This window comes from Lacerta agilis, chromosome 7 (genome assembly GCF_009819535.1).
Source record: "Lacerta agilis isolate rLacAgi1 chromosome 7, rLacAgi1.pri, whole genome shotgun sequence".
NCBI lineage: Eukaryota > Metazoa > Chordata > Lepidosauria > Squamata > Lacertidae > Lacerta > Lacerta agilis.
The window spans coordinates 63,066,688-63,085,644 of NC_046318.1; the positions used below are offsets into that span (position 1 = coordinate 63,066,688).

At 43.2% G+C, this 18,957-nt stretch overlaps 2 protein-coding genes across 2 annotated transcripts in view; one reads left to right on the top strand and one right to left on the bottom strand.

Moving 5' to 3' along the window:
• MTERF3 (mitochondrial transcription termination factor 3) lies at positions 1–13,689 on the bottom strand. Its single transcript, XM_033155616.1, has 8 exons — positions 13,582–13,689; positions 10,160–10,500; positions 8,478–8,630; positions 7,329–7,518; positions 3,039–3,186; positions 1,226–1,297; positions 558–719; positions 1–248 (listed from the first exon to the last, which is right to left on the bottom strand). The coding sequence occupies exons 2-8, from the start codon at positions 10,485–10,487 to the stop codon at positions 54–56; spliced, it is 1,248 nt and encodes a 415-aa protein (XP_033011507.1). The 5' UTR covers positions 10,488–10,500; positions 13,582–13,689; the 3' UTR covers positions 1–53.
• A 241-nt stretch (positions 13,690–13,930) lies between these two features.
• The window catches only part of PTDSS1 (phosphatidylserine synthase 1), a 36,707-nt gene continuing 31,680 nt past the window's right edge, over positions 13,931–18,957 (top strand). The window contains exon 1 of the mRNA XM_033155615.1: positions 13,931–14,191. Within this exon, the coding sequence (XP_033011506.1) occupies positions 14,013–14,191 (179 nt within the window). The 5' untranslated portion in view covers positions 13,931–14,012. The remainder of the gene's footprint in view (positions 14,192–18,957) is intronic.

The following is an 18,957-nucleotide window of genomic DNA, read 5'->3' on the forward strand; positions in this document are numbered from 1 at the left end:
TTAAGAAAAACACCTTCCGATTTATTTTATTAACAAAGTTTTTTTCTTTTCTTTTACAGTGTTTTCAAGAAAATGTGGAAGTCTTGTTTTTCTGCTTTGGCAACTTCTGTGCAGAACACATCATCTGGCAGGGATACCAATTTTTCTAAGGAGATATAATTGGGCTGTTTTGGATCATATTGTGCTCTTCCAATGAATTTAAGAAACATGTGTCTTTCTTTGATTCGCAGCAGCTTTGAATTAAAAACCTGAAATAACAACAAAATCAATGCTAGTGATGGAAATTGCCAAACCTGCCCTCCTATGTGCACTTACTTGCTAGTAAGACATACTGAAAACAGTAGGACTAACCTGTTAGCTCAAACCTGCCCACATTTACTATGTGGCATTTAAGGCTAACAATCATATCTACAAATTGACGCCATTCTACAATATATTAACCTATGCCTTTCCATCACACAGTTTGTAGACTCCAGAACTTTCCCTTCAATACAATTCCCAGTTTTCAAACTTCTTCCTATGACTGCAGTTAACTAGGTAGCATCCAAGAGTCTTACCTGAGGAAAATGAACCATTATGCTGTGGGGAATGCCCATGATGTTGTGTACATAGTCAAAGATCTCTGTTAGCTTCCTTTTGCTTATACCTAAGTTCTTGGGGATTCTGTGTGCAATATGCCGAATTTCATTCTTACTAAAACCAAGTTCCAGCTCATACACCTGAAAAAGAGTGATTGTGATGAAGTCAGCTGATGTAGCTTAAAACACATCAGGAAAGAGGGAAATATGCTGACAAGTGATGAGACACAGGAGAGACACTATTTATTGTATTGTAGGTTGAAAACTTTTGTCATTTGTCCCTTCAAAAACCCGAATAAAATGGCACAAGGAGTTTGGGGGGGATACTTTGATGACCCTTAGGATCTCATGTCACATACGGTGAAGGAGTATCGCTGAACTGACTGATGCCTCCTCATTCCCCTGATTGATGCTTTCCGTCATCAAGAGACACACTAACTGAATCAATAGTTCCAGTGCTTGAGCAAAGGAACCAGTGGCAACCCTTCTCTAGGATTCCAGCATCCACTTCAACGTTTTTAAGTAGCAGATTATAAGACCAAGTTATTATTCACGCTACATTTTGCTACCTGACAAGTGTTAAGTAGTGCTGCCACCTGTGCAACCCTATCTGGGCTGCTGTACTTCATATTTCTCTATCAACTTACCTTCAGATTTTCTTTAATAGGCTCAAGACTGCCAGTCAGTAACCTTGGAAGACGAGTTACTACATCTCTGGTCTGTATTTTAAATACAAGGAAGGAAAAAAAATAATAGTAAGTAAAATAATGTGTATTAGATAATATCTGCTTAAGATAAAATAAACCCATTTGCAGTTATTTACTGGACATTTTTAAAATAGCACTGTATTATTCTACTTGAAAAGGTGTACATTTTCCACTGGGTGAGCAAAAGGCCATCAATATGTGGCATTTTTCCCACACGGGAATTTTTCCTGCATATGTGGCATTTTTCCTGCACAATATGTGAAGAGACTTATTTATGCTAATATGATTACAGCCAAACCTCTACTTACATCCACCTCCGCTTGCGTTCATTTCGCCAACGTCCGCGGCAAACCCAGAAGTATCTGGCGGGGTTGCCGCCATTCGTGCATGTTCAGGAGTGGCAATCGCCATTTGCCGATGCGCAGAAGCGGCGATCGCCATTCACACATGCGCAGCAGCGGGCAATTGCCGCCTGCGCACAACGGTGCCTCTCTCAGCGACCCATTTCAACCTCCGGACTGACCTCCGGAATGGATTATGGTCGCAGGTAGATGTTCCGCTGTACGTGCAATCTTGGGCAGGTCACTATTGGAGCAATGCTATGCACCTCTCCGCTGAAGTAAGCCCCACTCTTCAATAGGACATACTCCTGGGTATGTACAGTATTTCAGTCTGTTTCTCAGGATCAATGAATATATGACTATCTTTCCTTCATGTATATACTGTAGGGTACTGCATGCATCAGGGGTCGCAAAGTGCCCACCTCACAGCCAGAGGGAGCAGAAGGGAAGCCCTGCAGTGCTTGGTAGAAGTCTCTTTCCCCCCGCTTTGTTTCATGGTCTTGGAGCAAGGATAAACTGAAAGATTAGATCACCCAAGTCAGTGATGCCACTAATTAATGGAAGCCCAAATTAAGGAACACATGCGACCTGGGTGACTCTTTACAGAGAGTTTCACCCTTCAAGCTGCCTGGAAAAATGCGTCCTGAGCATCCAGCCACCACAGGGAAAGGTTTGAGTGGGGCAGAAGGAGTGCTGGTGTGTTCAGACAGCTTCCCTAAGGCTGGGTTCACTTGAATAAAAGCCTCAGCTCTGTAAGCAGAAACTCCAAAGCTACGTTCTGGGGTTCTGTTTGGGATTGTATGGTTGTTGGCCAGTCTTGTTTGGGTTGCTGGGGACCGCCTTCCACTGTTTGCGTTGTGGATGGGGTATGGCAGCTTTAGGGAACATCAGGCTTCTCTTTAACTAGCCACAGAAGATCCCAGCACCCTCTCAACATTCTGGGGTCCTGAGGCTACTTTTAAGATATGTTGTACCACAGGCCAGCTACGTATGCTGCACCCGTGATAAGCCTGTGTAGTCGACAGAACAATTTCAAAAAGGCTTTGGTAGGACAAGTTCTCAACATATTGTGCAGCTGAACCTCCATTCTGTGATCTTGTTGACTGAAATTCCAAGTCAATTATTTATCTGTTAGCATAGGCATTATTCCATATAAAATTAGTATTTCAGGATAACTAGCAATGAAATTGTAATGGATGTTCCTCAAACATCTGGATGAACTAGTTTGAACTGTCCGCACAAGGATGTATACTTTATATACGGTTCTAAGAAGATAATAGTATTTCAGAAGCAGTATTTTAGGTCCCTGTAATGCGAGAGATTTTAGCTACCTGCTTGTGGAATTTGTTTAGTTAATTTAACAATAGGCCCTCTGCCCCAATCACCATGACCCAAGTGAAAACAGAAGGCACCTTTTGTGCATTGAGTCCAAGTTCTTTTTGGAAGAAACCCAGCCTATTATCCAGTCTTTCCACAGAAAAGAGGAGTAAATATGGAGCCCCTGAGATCATCTGTGCAACTGCTTCCTTGCTGAATTTTTTTGATGTTAGATAAGCTACCCTGGAAAAGAGAAAGATCCAAATTAAAATGAGGGAAATAAGAAAGGCCATCATTTATCCAGCTCTGCCAGTTCCTCAGCAGTATGTTTCAAAATGACGGATGTTTTAATAATATTAACAAGCAAAGCTGCCAAGAAGAAGGGTGGAAAATTCTGCAGGTATGACAAAAGCAAAATACCATGATTTCCAATTAACGGCAAAGAAAATAAACACTCTTGGTGCAAAATATTTTATGCCTGGATTAATGATTTCCAGCTGTATTTAAACAAAAATTATGTCAATATCAGCCCATGATCTTATTATCCAAAATGGCTTGCACTGAAAGAAATGTCCACTTTCACAATCAAAACTGGCAATTTAATGAAGGTGAAAGGGCATCTTTAGATGAAGAAAAAAGTAATCACAGGAACAATCCTAAACATCTACATCCTACATACAGGTGAAGGAGAGAAGCAAATCAGGTTAGCTGCCACTACTGCCAATGTTGTTGTTCAGTCGTGTCCGACTCTTCCGACCCCATGGACCAGAGCACGCCAGGCACGCCTATCCTTCACTGCCTCCCGCAGTTTGGCCAAACTCATGTTAGTAGCTTCGAGAACACACTACTGCCATGCTGCCTGCTAAAGACTAGGCCCTTAAAGGCCATATGCCTATTTAAAAGATGTTGGAGGGATATAATCCTAGGTTCCCTACCACAGTATATTCCTCTTAGCCGTGTCTTTTTGTTTCCACCGAGAAGGTAAAGGGAGCTGAATGGAACTAGTTGTACGTTGTGAAATTCTCCCTGTAACTGGGGAGAAGGGGAGCCACAGAGGCAAGATAATGTGATCTCAGTGGCAGAACATCTGCCTTGAACACAGAAGGTCCCAATTTCAACCCCTATTACATCCAGGTTGAGCTGGGAGAGACTGCCTATCTGAAATCCTGGAGAGCTGCTGCCAGTCAGTACTGACAATACTGAGAGCATGATGGATACCGGTAAATGGTCTGACTCAGTTATAAGGCAGCTTCCTTTGTTCCTATGACTTGTTCTCTCCGACCAGCAGGGGGAAACCTTTTGCAGCCCAAGGGCCACATTGCCTTACAGGTAACCTGCAGGCTGTGTATCAGTGGTGGGCAAGACCAGAGGCAAAAAGTGGATGCAGCAATCCATGCAACTCTTACTTGTGTATAGTAGGGTACATTATAGCTCAGTTGGTAGAGCATGAAACTCTTAATCTCAGGGTCATGGGTTCAAGCCCCTTGCTGGGCAAATGATTCATGCATTGCAGGGGGTTGGAATAAACGGCCCTATTCTAGCATTCTATGGTTATATAGTAGGCTACTTTCCAGCTATCTAAAAATCAGTGGTTTGCATTTACAACTGCTGCCTCTTCATTCAGGCAAGCAAGAAATATTCCACAGTTCAAAGACACATTCCAAGCAGGGCAAAATCACTCCATGAAGAGCAGAAACAGTGAGGAATGTGTCCTATGGAGAGTCCCGAGGGCCAGATATAGAGAGCTCTGGAGGGCACAACCAGCCCCTAGGCCTGAGCCCCCACCCCCACCTCAGATCATCTTAACGTTATGCTCCGATTGTGAGCACCTTTATGGACAGAGACAGAAATATTGACAAAATGTGTATTAGGTACCCTGACCCCATGGAATAGTGGGATACAAATAAAATAAAATAAAGCAACACCTATTAATTTAAGAGGTTCATTTCAGATAGGACAGAGCTGCATATTTAAGAAATTTATACCCTGCTTTTCTCCGTTATGTCTCAGTGCAGCTTGCAAAAGATGCAGCACAGAACAAAGCATACAATATCTCATTGGTGGCTCAGTCACAAGACTAGGAAGCCTGTGCACATCTAACTAGGAGCACAGGGTCTAGAGACATACACTAAGTTAGGCAATGCTAAAAAAATTATTTTCAATGTAGTCTGCCAGCTGTTGCTTCAGCCCAGCTTTACAAAATACCACATCCTGCTTCTGTTGCATCAGCTTATGCTGCCACTACAGGAAGATACAAAACATTTGCATGCTACTGCATCACTTATCTAAAAAGCTATCTGAGTTTAGGCAAACATCATTTAGGGTCTGTTATCACAGGAGCAAGAAAGGCCCCTTTTGAAACCCTGGCAGGATGGCTGTTGCCAGTCCATGAAGACAATACTGAGGTAGATGGACCAATGGTATGAGCTGGTATAAGGGCAGATTCCTCTGATCCTAATTTTAACTATTAATTTGGTAGGTAACAGACGTGAACACATTTTGCAGCAGCACTAGTACAACTGCACACTAGATTTTAAACCTGCTCAGATGCCCCAAATGACTAAACCCAGCCAATTTTGAATCCTTTTTTAATTGCATTCTATGTTCTGGAGATGCATGTAGGAACTACAACAAAACAGAGCAACAGTGCTCCTCTTCAGGGTTCCACCCACCATTGTCTTCTTTTGAGATATTCCATTATATTCCCCTGACTCCTTTCCCTTCAACAGTCACCTAACATTTCATGGCCACTAAGTAGAGTAGACGCATTCCTTAGTAGGGTCTTTTCAGTGTTTCCCACCCCAGTTTTTCCCCACCCTTGAATAATTTTTGTTCTTCTGCAGATTTTGGGGTTCACCCAAGCCTGTAAACATTTCTGTCATGCACAGGTATGGTACTCTTATGGCTACATAAAGATGCACACTTGAAAAATGTTTAATGATTAGTGTACATATTTATGAAGAGATTGTATTGATGCCTTATTTTTAAGAGCCATCATTTCACTGCTCCAGACTGTCTGAGCAAGTTATTGTGTGAGGCCTATGCTGGGTCAATACAATTACTCAACCTGTCTGCTACATAAAGCTTTTTATTGCTCAGCTTTGCATTCTCTCTCTGAAGCAAATACTGGCAATCACAAAAATGACACTTTCACTTTAGACAAATAGATCTATGCTCCTGTTCATTGTGTTTTAACTGCATTATGTTTAGGACGAAGGGACGCAGGTGGCGCTGTGGTCTAAACCACAGAGCCTAGGGCTTGCCGATCAGAAGGTCGGCAGTTTGAATCCCCACGAAGGGGTGAGCTCCCGTTGCTCAGTCCCAGCTCCTGCCAACCTAGCAGTTCGAAAGCACGTCAAAGTGTGAGTAGATAAAATAGGTACTGCTTCGGCGGGAAGGTAAACGGTGTTTCCGTGTGCTGTTCTGGTTCTCCAGAAGCGGCTTAGTCATGCTGGCCACATGACCCACAAGCTGCCTGTGGACAAACGCCGGCTCCCTCGGCCTGTAAGCGAGATGAGTGCCACAACCCCACAGTCGTCCGCGACTGGACTTAATGGTCAGGGGTCCCTTTACCTTTACCTATGTTTAGGATGAACTGCCTTAATAGGCTGAAATCTTCTGTTCATCAGACTGAGCAGTGTGGGTGTATTTCAGCCAGAACAGTCAATTAATAACAAGCCTTCAAGAGGAAGGGTGAGATATGAGAAATGCATTTCTAACCAACTCCCTACTTTCCCATTTTATTTTCTACCACTCCACCCTGCCTAACAGCCTGTAGGAATAATTCCAATGACAAAGAATGTTTGAATTTTAATTCCACTCCCACAACACTATTTTTTGTGTAGTTGCCCCTACACCTAGGTTCATGTTTATGACACAAGATTAATTCTAATCCTCCTTACTTGAGAAAGCTGTCCTTTAGCTTAGCTGGTGTCTACGTAAAGCTAAACTGTTCTGACAATTGCCATGTTCAGAAGAATGTCTGGAACAAAATTCTGCAATTATGATTCAAAATACTTTGCTATTTCTGTTGAAAACTGACCAAGTATCTCCCACGCCCAGCTTCAGAAAATGTCCCAATGAAAGCAAAACTTATGGATGAAAAAGGTTTGCTCATTTTGGGACTCCATTTGGAAATAATCATTGGCAATAATGGAGTCTGACCAACTTCTGGATAGCATAATCAGCATCTGCTGAACACTTGAAATTGTGGAATAGGATCACCAGCAATCCTTCCCCTACTACAACATTAAAGTGAGAAGGACAGCTTAAGCAGACTGTACAAAATCCCTAAAGCAAGGTAAAATATTTCAGGCATGTGGATAGATGATAGATAGATGAGAGAGAACAAGATAACAGACTGATGAATACAGAAGTCATTTTACCTTGTCTTTAGATCTTCCAATTCTTCTCTAAAAATATAAGGATTTTTTGTGAGAAATGGCCCAAGCTGCTCATCTTCCAAGCCAACATCCTTGAGAAACAGGATGATGTTTTTTATATCTTTTTCAAAGTCCAACTTGAGAAGTAGCTGGCCTGCAACTGAACGTTTTTCCACTTTGGACAAATCAACTCCTGCAGCACATTCAAACATAAATTTAGTGGGATGCTTAATGAAAAATTCTGGATTTCTATTCGTGTAAGAATGTACAAATTCGTGCAAAGTGTCTTTAATGCTTTTTATGGTATGTAGCAATGTTATCTAGTGCTGCCAAAAGGAGCTATGATAGAGCAGCTCTGTACTACTGAGGATAATGGCAGAATGGACTCAAAGGCGGCCCTCAATTTTTTACTTTCTGGGGTTTTAAAATCTGCAACAAACAATCATATAATTGTGGACTGATTGAATGGGTTGGTTTCACTCTCTAGAACAATTCTCTGTGGCTCTCCATATGTTGTTGGACTATAATTTCCATCATTCCCGACTACTGGCCATGCTGGCTGGAGCTGATGGGATATGGAGCCCCCGCCTGGAGAGCCATGCAATTCTCCTCCCTGTTCCAGATGAAGCCATTCAGAAAAATGCTGTCATAGGCATCTTGCAATTCAACATACTACTTTGGCAAACTTGAAGCTGCAAATCTTAAGGTCCGCGTAGCTAAAATGAAGCCGTTCTAAGCAAGTTCTCATTTTTCACTGATTCCTCACAGTTCACACTGACCTGCTTCCTGCCCTTGAAAAAAGTGAAAGATGCTTTTGCAGTGCTTTGCATTTTCCTATCCTCACTATACCCTTCTTGCTTTGTGGTCTGTATTTTTTAATAGATGGATAGCCAACATGGTGCTTGGACCACAACTGCCGAAGCACTATGGTCAGTGATGATGGGAGCTGCAGATTCAACATCTGAAGGGCACAGCTACCTCTGCTCTATACATTCTGCTACTATCATGCTGTGCATGCAAAACCATTTTTTGCCATTTTACTGTATCAAAAGCAAATAATGATTTTTTATGCACAGCATCATGATATAGGAAGAAGAGGCTGAAGAGTCTTCAGCATATCTTGAAGAACCTGCCCGGTACAGCTATGCTTACCTAGAAGCACCAGCTTCTGCAGTGTTTCTGAATGATCAACATAATCTTGAAGCGAGAACGATTCAAAAGGAAGTGGTGGCTCAGCCCTGATCTGAAGAGCCTCATCTTCCGAAACTTCCTCAAAAGGGGATGAAGGCAAAGCGTCTTCTAATCCTGAAGGTCATTAAGGAAAAAGAACCATTGAGAAAACAACAGATATAACATTTTCTCTCTCCCTCTGTGTGTGGTGTTTACCTTCACAGAGGCCAGTGGGAATATAATTCCACTAATTCAGGGAAGGGAAATTTCACAATTTAAATTTAGAACCAGAGTGATCATCAGCTTTCTGACAGTGAGATCTTCTGCTATGCAACAGTTACCAAGAAAAAATGAGCATAAGGACAGAAAATAGACACCGAACTGGGAATGGGTTCAGTTAAGTTACAGTCACATTATTTCATTATTGTGGACAATTCACCATTGTTCACTGATCCTATTGTTCCTGTTTGTCTGACTTTCAACAGCAACTGGGATATTACTAGTTACAGGTGGGTAGCTGTGTTGGTCTGCCATAGTCGAAACAAAATAGGAAATTCTTTCCAGTAGCACCTTAGAGACCAACTGAGTTTGTTCTTGGTATGAGCTTTCGTGTGCATGCACACTTCTTCAGATACCAGGGATATTACTGTTCAAAGTAACAGAAGAATAACAGCAGGTGGAGCCCTGGAGGCAGACAATGCATTGAGGAGTCCTATCCTATGTATTCCAAACAGGGATTGGTGTATCTGCCATTTTCAATTTCTCTCAGTTTCTCATTTTCCAATCTTAAATTAAGTCCCCTGTATTTCTGTATCAGTTTGCTTCCCCCCCCAAGTCGTCATGATAATACACATTGTTATGTACAATTATGCCTAATTATACACATTTCTGCAAAGGAATGCTGCCTAATATAACATTATTTTCTCTTATACAAGGATTTATACACACTTTGCCCTAGAATATGCATTTCTGTACACATTATTTGACAGGAGAACTGCATTTCAAAATTTAGAGAAGGATGATGTGAGGAAGGACTGTTTCGGTTCATGTATTGTTTCAGAAAGTACAAACAGGCAGCCCTGTTTAGGGAAGCTTTTAATGTTTAATATATTACTGCATTTTAATATTCTGTTGGAAGCCACCCAGAGTATTATTATTATTATTATTATTATTATTATTATTATTATTATTATGTTCACCTAAATGCAAAATGAATGAAATTCCGCCCCCTGCCATCCCTAATTCTAGAAGGGTAGAAGACTATAATTTAAAGATGAACATTTAGAATGCTGGTGTGCAAGGGACAAAAATCACAGGGACTTCACTGTTCTCTTGTTGTGCTGCCATGACCTAAGCCATGGTTGGCTTAGCATTACATTTCAAACCTGGGCTCATGGTTTGTCTCTCTCCAAACAGTCCATAATCCATAAACCAGGATTTGGATGCAAAGCTAAGCCAAACCATGGCTTAAATCCCAGCAGTGCAGGAAGAACTGAGCCCTTAAGAGTTCACAGACAAACAATAATTTGGAAACACAATCCAGTAATTCCAAGCCTCTTTACAAGCAAGCAAGCAATGCACAAGAAATGTGCATTAAAAATCTAAATTTTAGATATGGCGTTAGGAGGGTCACAACTTTCATACATATTTTATTCGTTACATACCTTCTTCATGCAATGCTTCAGTATACGAACTGGGTATTATTTCAGTTTCTGGTCTGTTAACTAAGGATGAATTATTATCTGGACTCCGATTCAGTTCAGTGCTTGAACTACAGAATCGTACATGGTTATCAAAAAGTACAGTCTTAGAGTTCTTTAACACTAGTTGACATGAGTATCTGTAAGGACAAAACAATGGCAATCCGGATTGTTGAAGAGGAAGTGTCCATGTTTTGACAGCTTGTTTTCTCAGCTGTTCTCCACTATTCACAATACTGTTTTTCTTTAGCAAGGGGCAACATTTGGATATCTGTCGAGTCAATGAAGCCATCTTAGTCAATATTCTGTCAAAATTGAGAAAGAAAATGGTCAAGGGAACATTCAAACCAATTTTGTATGCATAAAAGTTTACAGGAACAATTAATGATTTCGATTAATATTTAAGCAGAACTGTAGTTCAGTATTCAGTACCATTTTGCAAAAGTATTATTTCACTATGTCTACCATATAGCAAAGCTCTAAAGCATCCATCCCCAAACTGCTGCCCTTCAGATGTTGAGCTACGTGTTCCATCATCCCTAAGCATTAGTCATACTGCCTGCAACTGATGGGAGATGTCATCTAAAACATCTGGAGCATATCAAGCTGGAGAAGGCTGATATAAAGCAATATACAGTGGTACCTCGGGTTACAGACACTTCAGGTTACAGAGTCCGCTAACCCAGAAATAGTACCTCGGGTTAAGAACTTTACTTCAGGGTGAGAATAGAAATCGTGCAGCGGCGGCATGAGGTCCCATTGGCTAAAGTGGTGCTTCAGGTTAAGAACAGTTTCAGGTTAAGAAGGACCTCTGGAACAAATTAAGTTCTTAACCCGAGGTACCACTGTAATATTACTGTCATACTGCATAAGCGTAGAGTAGCAATACTTTCTTGAAGATGTTTTTGGAATACTCCAACAATCTCTGAGTCCTACACAGCAGCAGGGGTCCCACTGCCAATTCTGGAGCTTCCTGGCTGTGCAACTCCCATCTTCTTGCTGTCACTACCCATTTCCCTGTCCTTTCTCAGCAACTATAGGAAGAAAAAGGAATAGCAACAGCAGCCTCCACTCACTTGCCCTCCATTCCCCTGGGTAGTGATACACATCAGCTCCAGAGCAGATGGGAGGCAGTGGTAAGCAAATGGATACTGGCAGAAGGGCATGGATCCATTCAGTAAAAAGTGCCCACTGAGGACATGAGTACCTTTTGAACTTGCCCAAGCCTCCCCACACAGAACCCCTGGAGCTAACACTGCTATACCACAGAACATAAAACAGAAGAAAATGTTAGCTTAAAATATCACAATTTTACATTATTTCAGGTTTGTATATCTCCCTGTGGGGAGTAAGAATTGACTTCAGTAGTCAAGCAAGGACACAGACACACACTCTCTCTGGTTTGTTTATGTGCCACAAATAAATTATGAACTCTGGTGCATTTAGGCTGGCTGGCTAATATGACTTGCTGCCTGGGGACTGCCAAAAAGAGAAGACTGCTTCCGTCTTAAGTCCCATCTGCACAGCCCCACTTCACAACCTTGCATTTGCAAGTATTGCGGGGGTATAATTCCCATCATCCCCCACCTGTGGTTAAACTGGCTGGAGATGACTGGAAAAGTTGCACCAGGGATTGTGCTAAGAGCTGCTCCCTGGTATGGTATCAGGGAAGAACATGGAAAATGCTGTCTGAAAAAGTCCCTAGATTTGGTTGTGATATTATTTTGAGTGTCTTTTTGTAAACTGCTGTAAGTGACTCTTGGGGTTCCAAAGAGGGGACAGAATTGGGCTACATATATCCTGTTGCTCTCAAGGCAGTGTGCACAGGATCCCACCTTCATTCTCCCAGCACACGGCTACATAGCTTTATGCAGTTTATCTGGAGAAGGGCCTTAGCTCAATGATAGAGCCTTGCATGCAGAAGACCCTAAGTTCAATCCCCTGCATTCTCCAGGTGGAGCTGGGAAAGTGTAGACCAGCTGCTCTCAACCTTGAGTCCCTAGATATTGTTGGGACTATTATCTCATGCAGATTACCACAGTGCCTAGAGACAGATAGGTGGACTGCATATCCACAGCAGTGACCAAAGGAGAAATGACTGCTGGGAGGAGTGCAGAGAGAAGAAACCACATGGTGTATTTGAAACCGGACGCCTTCATCTGCCCAAGCTGCAATAAAATATGTCTCTCCCATATAGGTCTGGTGCTGTAACTCTCGAACTGTTTGACTTTACCCTGATGGCGCACTCTTCCATTGTCTTTCAGACAGCTGGATGCCAACTAAATTGCAACAACAAAACAACAACAACAACAACTTTATTATTTATACCCTGTCCATCTTGCTGGGTTTCCCCAGCCACTTTGGGCGGCTTACAGAATATATAAACCATAATAAAGCATCCAACATAAAAAACTTCCCAATACAGGGCTACCTTCAGATGTCTTCTAAAAGTTGTATGATATGATAGCTCAGTTGGTAGAGCATGAGACTCATTCTCAGGGTCATGAGTTCGAGTCTCGGGCTAGGAGGAGCATTCCTGCATTGCGGGTATGTGGATGTGGACATTGAGGTCCAGTGCCGAGGGCCTTCTGGCGGTTCCCTCACTGCAAGAAGCCAAGTTACAGGGAACCAGGCAGAGGGACTTTTCGGTAGTGGCACCCACCCTGTGGAACACCCTCCCACCAGATGTCAAAAAGAAACACAACTAGCAGACTTTTAGAAGACACCTGAAAGCAGTCCTGTTTAGGGAAGCTTTTAATGTTTAATAGATTATTGTATTTTAACATTCTGTTGGGAGCCGCCCAGAGTGGCTGGGGAAACCCAGCCAGATGGATGGGGTATAAATAAATTATTATTATTATTATTATTATTATTATTATTATTATTATTATTTATGGACAAGATGACCCTCAAGGTCCCTTCCAGCTCTGCAATTCCTTGATACCATTCACATCATCCCTGACCCTGCATGGGTCCTGCTAGCTAGGGGATGATAGGAGTTGTAGTCCAACCACCTCTAGGAACCCAAAGTTGAGAAAGGCTGGTGTAGACAATACTGAGCTAAATGGACCCAACAGCCTGACTCTGTATAGCGCAGCTTCCCACGTTTCTGGTTGCAAACCCCACTGAACCCAGAGACCGGGCCTTACTTCCGAGCGAAGCATGCAAACTGATTGGGGCAAAGAACCGAATCGAGATGAACCAAATCAAGAGGCCCTTCGGGGACGCAACAATAGAAGCCGCCGTTCCAAAGGGGATTCCTCGAGGGGAAGATGAACTCGCACCGGCGCCGAGTCCGCAGGGTCCAGCCCCTCGCCCTCCCCGAGGCCCGGCTCTGACAAAGCCCCGCGGGCTTCTCCGTATCGAGACCTAAGCGAGGCGTTTACCTGGCGTCCCGCCGGCGCCGGGTTGTCCCTGTCAGTAAAGTCCCCGGCTCGCCTCAGCCATGGAGGCCCTCGCCTGCCCCGGACTCGCTGCAGCGGCCGCGCTTCCCGCTCGGGCGAAGGCCTCTGACGCGCGGGAAGGAGGCGAGGCTCCCCAGCCGGCTCCTCCCCGCGGCCTGCGGCGGCCCAGCAAGGCCCGTCCCTCCGCAGCGCCTCCTCTCCCCTCGCGTCCCCTCCTGGGGCCGCCGCCGCGGCGCCGCTGCAGCAGCCTGGCCAGCCGCCCAGCGCGCTCCCTGCCGTCTTTCCACCCCGCGCCGGCTCCTTCGGCCGCGGTCGGTCTGAGGCGGCGGGAGCGGGTCGCCCCCGCGGTGGCCGCCGGCGAGGCGAGGAAGAGGCGGAGGAGGAGGCGGAGGCGGCCGCCGGTCGGCGAGGCGATGGCGTCGTACATGGGCAGCCGGACCCTCAGCAAGGACGACGTGAACTACCGGCTTCACTTCCGCATGATCAACGAGCAGCAAGTGGAGGACATCACGCTGGAGTTCTTCTACCGGCCGCACACCATCACCCTGCTCAGCTTCACCATCCTCAGCCTCATGGCCTTCGCCTTCACCAGGTGGGAGAAAGGGGTTGGCAGGCGGGGAAGGGGGTGGGCGGGCAGCGCTGTGGGGAGCTGTGTCGCCCCGAGAAGAGAAGCTCCCTTGGGGGAGAAGAAGAAGAAGAAGAGCCCCTCTGGGGCAAAGTAGGGGCTGCGATGGGTGGGGATGGCGACGGTCAGCCCTGCTGGGGCGGAGAAGGGCTTGGTCCGCTTCACCACCCGAATGAGGAAATCCCTCACGAGTCCTTACGGTATGTTCCTCCAGGGAAGAAAGATGGGCTGCGGTTGCAATCGGTTCTTCCTATGCACGTTTACCGAGGTGTAGGTTCCACTAAGGGTTTAAAAAAAAAAACCCTCAAAAAATTAGACAAGTCCCCCCACCCCTCCGTTATCTGAGAAAACGCAGAATCGCAAAAAGTACCCTTTTCCTGATGAATTTGCAAACGTGTCAAAATCAATGGAAGCAGCAGAAAATCGTTTTACTTGTTCCCCTGGTGTTTATTTGCTTACTTATTCCCCCCCCCCCCACATCGATCAACAGTTCAAGTAATGAATTCCAAAAGGTATTTAAATAGGTAGCATATTCATTCATAAATGTAAATTCATTCATTTTCCCAGATGCATCAACCCAATTACTGTAATTGATTCAAAAGGTATGGAAGATGAATTTGTTTATAATAAAGAATTCATTCATTGGTTTCCCCAGTATACCCAATGATCAACAACCCAGCCAATCAAATTGAACTAAATACAAATTGATCTCCCCCCCAAGTAAATCCAGTTGATGTAATCCCTAACAGAATTAAAATGAAAACTTTAAATTCCTGCTGGTGTAATATATTCCTATGTATAGAATCAGCGTTACCAGTTGCAGACTTCAATGAAATCCCTAATCCCTAAAAGTAAAGCTTTTTATGTATACAGTTAACTTGTTTTGCAGTTTTTTATTTATATTTGTTACGGTATTTCTATTTATTTATCTTCTTTATATGCCAGCAAGCATGAACAACAAATGCTATTCAGAACAGCCAGCTCCAAAAGATCTGCACACCAAATGACCAGAACACATACAACATAATTGGGCAACCCCAATCCACAGAATTTATTCCAACAAAGCACTATAAACCACCTCCAATAATGCTAAAACTAAGGAATCTGAACAAAATCGAAAATTCTTTCTAGTAGCACCTTAGAGACCAACTGAGTTTGTTCCTGGTATGAGCTTTCGTGTGCATGCACACTTCTTCAGATACACAGAAGAAGTGTGCATGCACACGAAAGCTCATACCAGGAACAAACTCAGTTGGTCTCTAAGGTGCTACTAGAAAGAATTTTCGATTTTGTTTTGACTATGGCAGACCAACACGGCTACCCACCTGTAAGGAATCTGAATGCAATTATGAATTAGGATGCAGAAATCCTGCTAATGGTTCACTGCATGGAGCCTGTTAAAATCAAATTAAGGGCCCATCAATAAGTCCTATGTGTAGAACAGTGTTTTACACATAGAACAGAGATGTTGCCTGGTGTGCCGTGGGAAAAATGGAAAAATTCAAGAGAATTACTTTATATATAGTCAATATAGGCACAGAGTTAAATTTTTTAACATTTTCTAATGGTGGTGTGCCTCATGATTTTTTTCATGAAACAAGTGTGCCTTTGCCCAAAAAAGGTTGAAAAACACTGGTGTAGAAGACCAAGAAACTCCAGGCGCAATGAGTCTCTGCAGACAAAGCTGGGAAGGCAAAGATAGAAAACTAATGCGTTCCTATGTCTTGCTGTTGGGCTCTTCTAAATACTGTACACCAAGCACTAAGGAAGGAAAGCAAGGAAGCTTACAGGCCAAAGCAGCTGATTCACTGTAGGCCAAGGGGAGATGCCACTGCAAAGAAGAGGAAGGTTGAAGAAATCAACGCTGGTTAGAGGAGCATTACTTGTGGACCCATTGGGGTAACTGTGGTCCCTGGGGGTCTGCAGCCCACAGCTTGGGAACCATGGCTCCAGTAGACTAGGCGAGAAAGGCATGAGATTGAAATGTGGAGCAGAATCAGAATACCAAGCTAGGCATGAGAAAAATCCTTCAAACTGGCCAGTTATCTATAAGTTCATTTAGATTCATGCATTGTTGGACATGGTAATTTAGTGTATGCTCCCTTTGTGTAACTTTGCAAATATGCTGGGATAGGTCTAGTAAATAGAGAACCTTCTGAAGTTTTCATTCCCCACCCTGTTCTTGTCAAAGCATGCTTCTAGCAATTACTTCCCCCTCAAATTCATAAAGCTGCTCATGGGAAAGAGGTTTTTTTTTTTTTTTAAGTACCGCTATCTTACAGCGCTAGCTGGCAGGTGTTTTGAATTGTTTCCCTAGGGCAAAGTACATCTGATACACTTCGTACAAAAGTATTGGTCACTTACTGAGCTGTCAGGCTTTCTGGATAAATTATAATTCTTCATTTATTAAATTTGAGGTGGTTTTAGGGCCCTTTCAATTTCACAAAAGTTCCTACATGGAGTTGCCTTTCATATTAGAATTAGTGTCAAACTGCAGCATGTAGACCATAGCACGTAAGAGTTTTCCATCTCTTTATGTACCGGTAGCTTTGTGTGCCAATGGATTGCTGTGACCAATCCCAGTTTTATACTATACATAATGCAGTGAAAAGGCCATGAATGCATGTGATCTGTGCATACACCTTTTGTGCTAGTTTCGGGGCTGCTATACTATACTAAAATGTTGTGATGAAGTGACTATAAATAGTAGGCATCAGTTTGCAGGAGAGTTGGGAGATGCTAATTAAGAATCCTAATGGACGTGCATTGCCCATATAGCACGTTTCTGAAAATAATTGAGCTGAACTGCTTCCAAAAAAAGAAAGAAAGGAGGATGTATAGACACTACTTTCAGTGCATGGTTGCTTTATGTTGATGTAGTTCGTTTCAATTAAGCATAAATTTAAGAAGATGAGTACATCACCAGGGTACATCATAGGTACAGGTAATATACAGAGACTTCTTACATGAGTCTGGCTAAGACCAGCAGCTAATTGGCTCCTCTAGTCCTGGGCTGCAAACACACATTTAAAGCACATTATCCCCGCCCCCAAAAAATCCTGGAGACTGTAGGGTCATGGGAATTTTAGGGATGAACTAGAGTTCCAAGGATTCTTTGGAAGAAACAGTGTGTTTTAAATGTATGGTGTATATACAACTCCAGAGTGTCTCAGTCCACAACCATTTTATGTGGGTGTCTCATATAAAGAGATGATGCTGTGAGCCCCCCTTCACTGGCCTTGCTGGGACCAGCTGCATTTATTTAATTATAAAAACTATTTATATAATGCTATATCATAAAGAATAGCAAAGTGTTTACAACAATATCTTTACACAATAAAACCATGCAAAAATTTGAATTTGGAGACCGTCAATTTACTATTACAGGAATATATATTTTCTTAATTGCCTGCATAAGCTTGCTGGCATAGAAAACTTCTCAGCAGGCATTTAAAGGTTAAAACAGAAGGCACCTGCTGAAGCTCTATTGGCAGAGGATTCCACAGGAATTAGCCGGCTTGGTTACTGTTGCTGTCAGATGAATCTTGCCAACTTGGGGGACCATTGATGCTCCTGCAGATGATCTCAGTGATCAAGCTGGAGATGTAAGGCTTCAGGCTTCTTCCCTCACAGAACTACCTCATTTATTTGCTTATTCCTTCCTCTCCCTTACCACCCTTTCCCTTTTGAAATTTCTTTAAATGCCTGTTGCTTTTCTCTGGGGAAAAAATAAATTCAAACCTTCAGAATGTTGTTGAAGGCAAATTCTATGATATCCTTTTATGCAAATGAACTTTCCAGACCATCCTCTCTTAGTGGATTTTCACCTTTCTGGTAATAATGTGTGTTTTTTGATTCCTTGGATTTTACTTTATTGCTGATGTTTGGATATACGGTTCCTATGTACTTCAGGGAGACTGTCACGGCTTCATTGTCACTACTTGTTGGTGTTAATAATAGGGGTGGCCAATTTTTGTCTGTTTTTCTTTTCTGTATGAATGAAACTGGGAAAATACATTGCTGTACCTTGATTAAGTTGGGCAGGGATCAGGTGGCACAAGAAGTCTGTGAGTTTTCCACCTATCCCCAGAAGCAACTGGCTAAAGTGCTGGACTGGGTGGCCCATTGGTAATATTCTGTAGGGCACTTCTTAAAAATTGTGCCCAGATCTGCCAGTCGGCCATCCCTAGAAGCTTAGATTTACATTTGCAAAGGACTATGGATGCCATGTAGTCCAGCCCTCTGCTTAATGCTGGATTCGGCTTCTTGCCTTCCCAGATGGGCATAAACACCTTCTGTGAAGCAGGGCCCATTACCTCTTGAGCAAGTCTGTTCTGCTGTTGAACTGCTTGAACTGTGAGGGTATTTCTTGACGTTTTGTCGAAATCTGTTTCTCTCCAGTTTCCACCCACTAGTTCTGGTCATGTGCTTTGGAGCTACAGAGGACAATTCTGCTCCATCGCAACAAGTTTGCCTGATATTTATTGTTCCAACCCTTTCCCAGCCTGATGTTTATTGTTTCAACCCTGTGCCATGCACCACAGAATCCCTGGCAGAGAGGTTGTACGATTAAGGAACAACCAGAAGCACAAGGGTATTAGCCAAAGGCAGAGCTAGGAAGCAGAGATGTTCCCCCTCCTGTGTTTGCCTCAAAAAGCAAATATGGACCAGAGATGACAACAACAAATTGCTAACTTACCAGATGCAGGGTCATTTTGACATCTAGTTTGTCT

What these genes read in the sequence shown, in the direction of transcription:
- MTERF3 (XM_033155616.1), bottom strand. Translation starts at nt 10,487, where the DNA reads ATGGCTTCATTGACTCGACAGATATCCAAATGTTGCCCCTTGCTAAAG. An exon ending in CTATTAAAGAAAATCTGAAG is followed by an intron (nt 720 to 1,225) that starts GTAAGTTGATAG and finishes ACTCTTTTTCAG; the next exon opens with GTGTATGAGCTGGAACTTGG. An exon ending in TAATGGTTCATTTTCCTCAG is followed by an intron (nt 249 to 557) that starts GTAAGACTCTTG and finishes TTGTTATTTCAG; the next exon opens with GTTTTTAATTCAAAGCTGCT.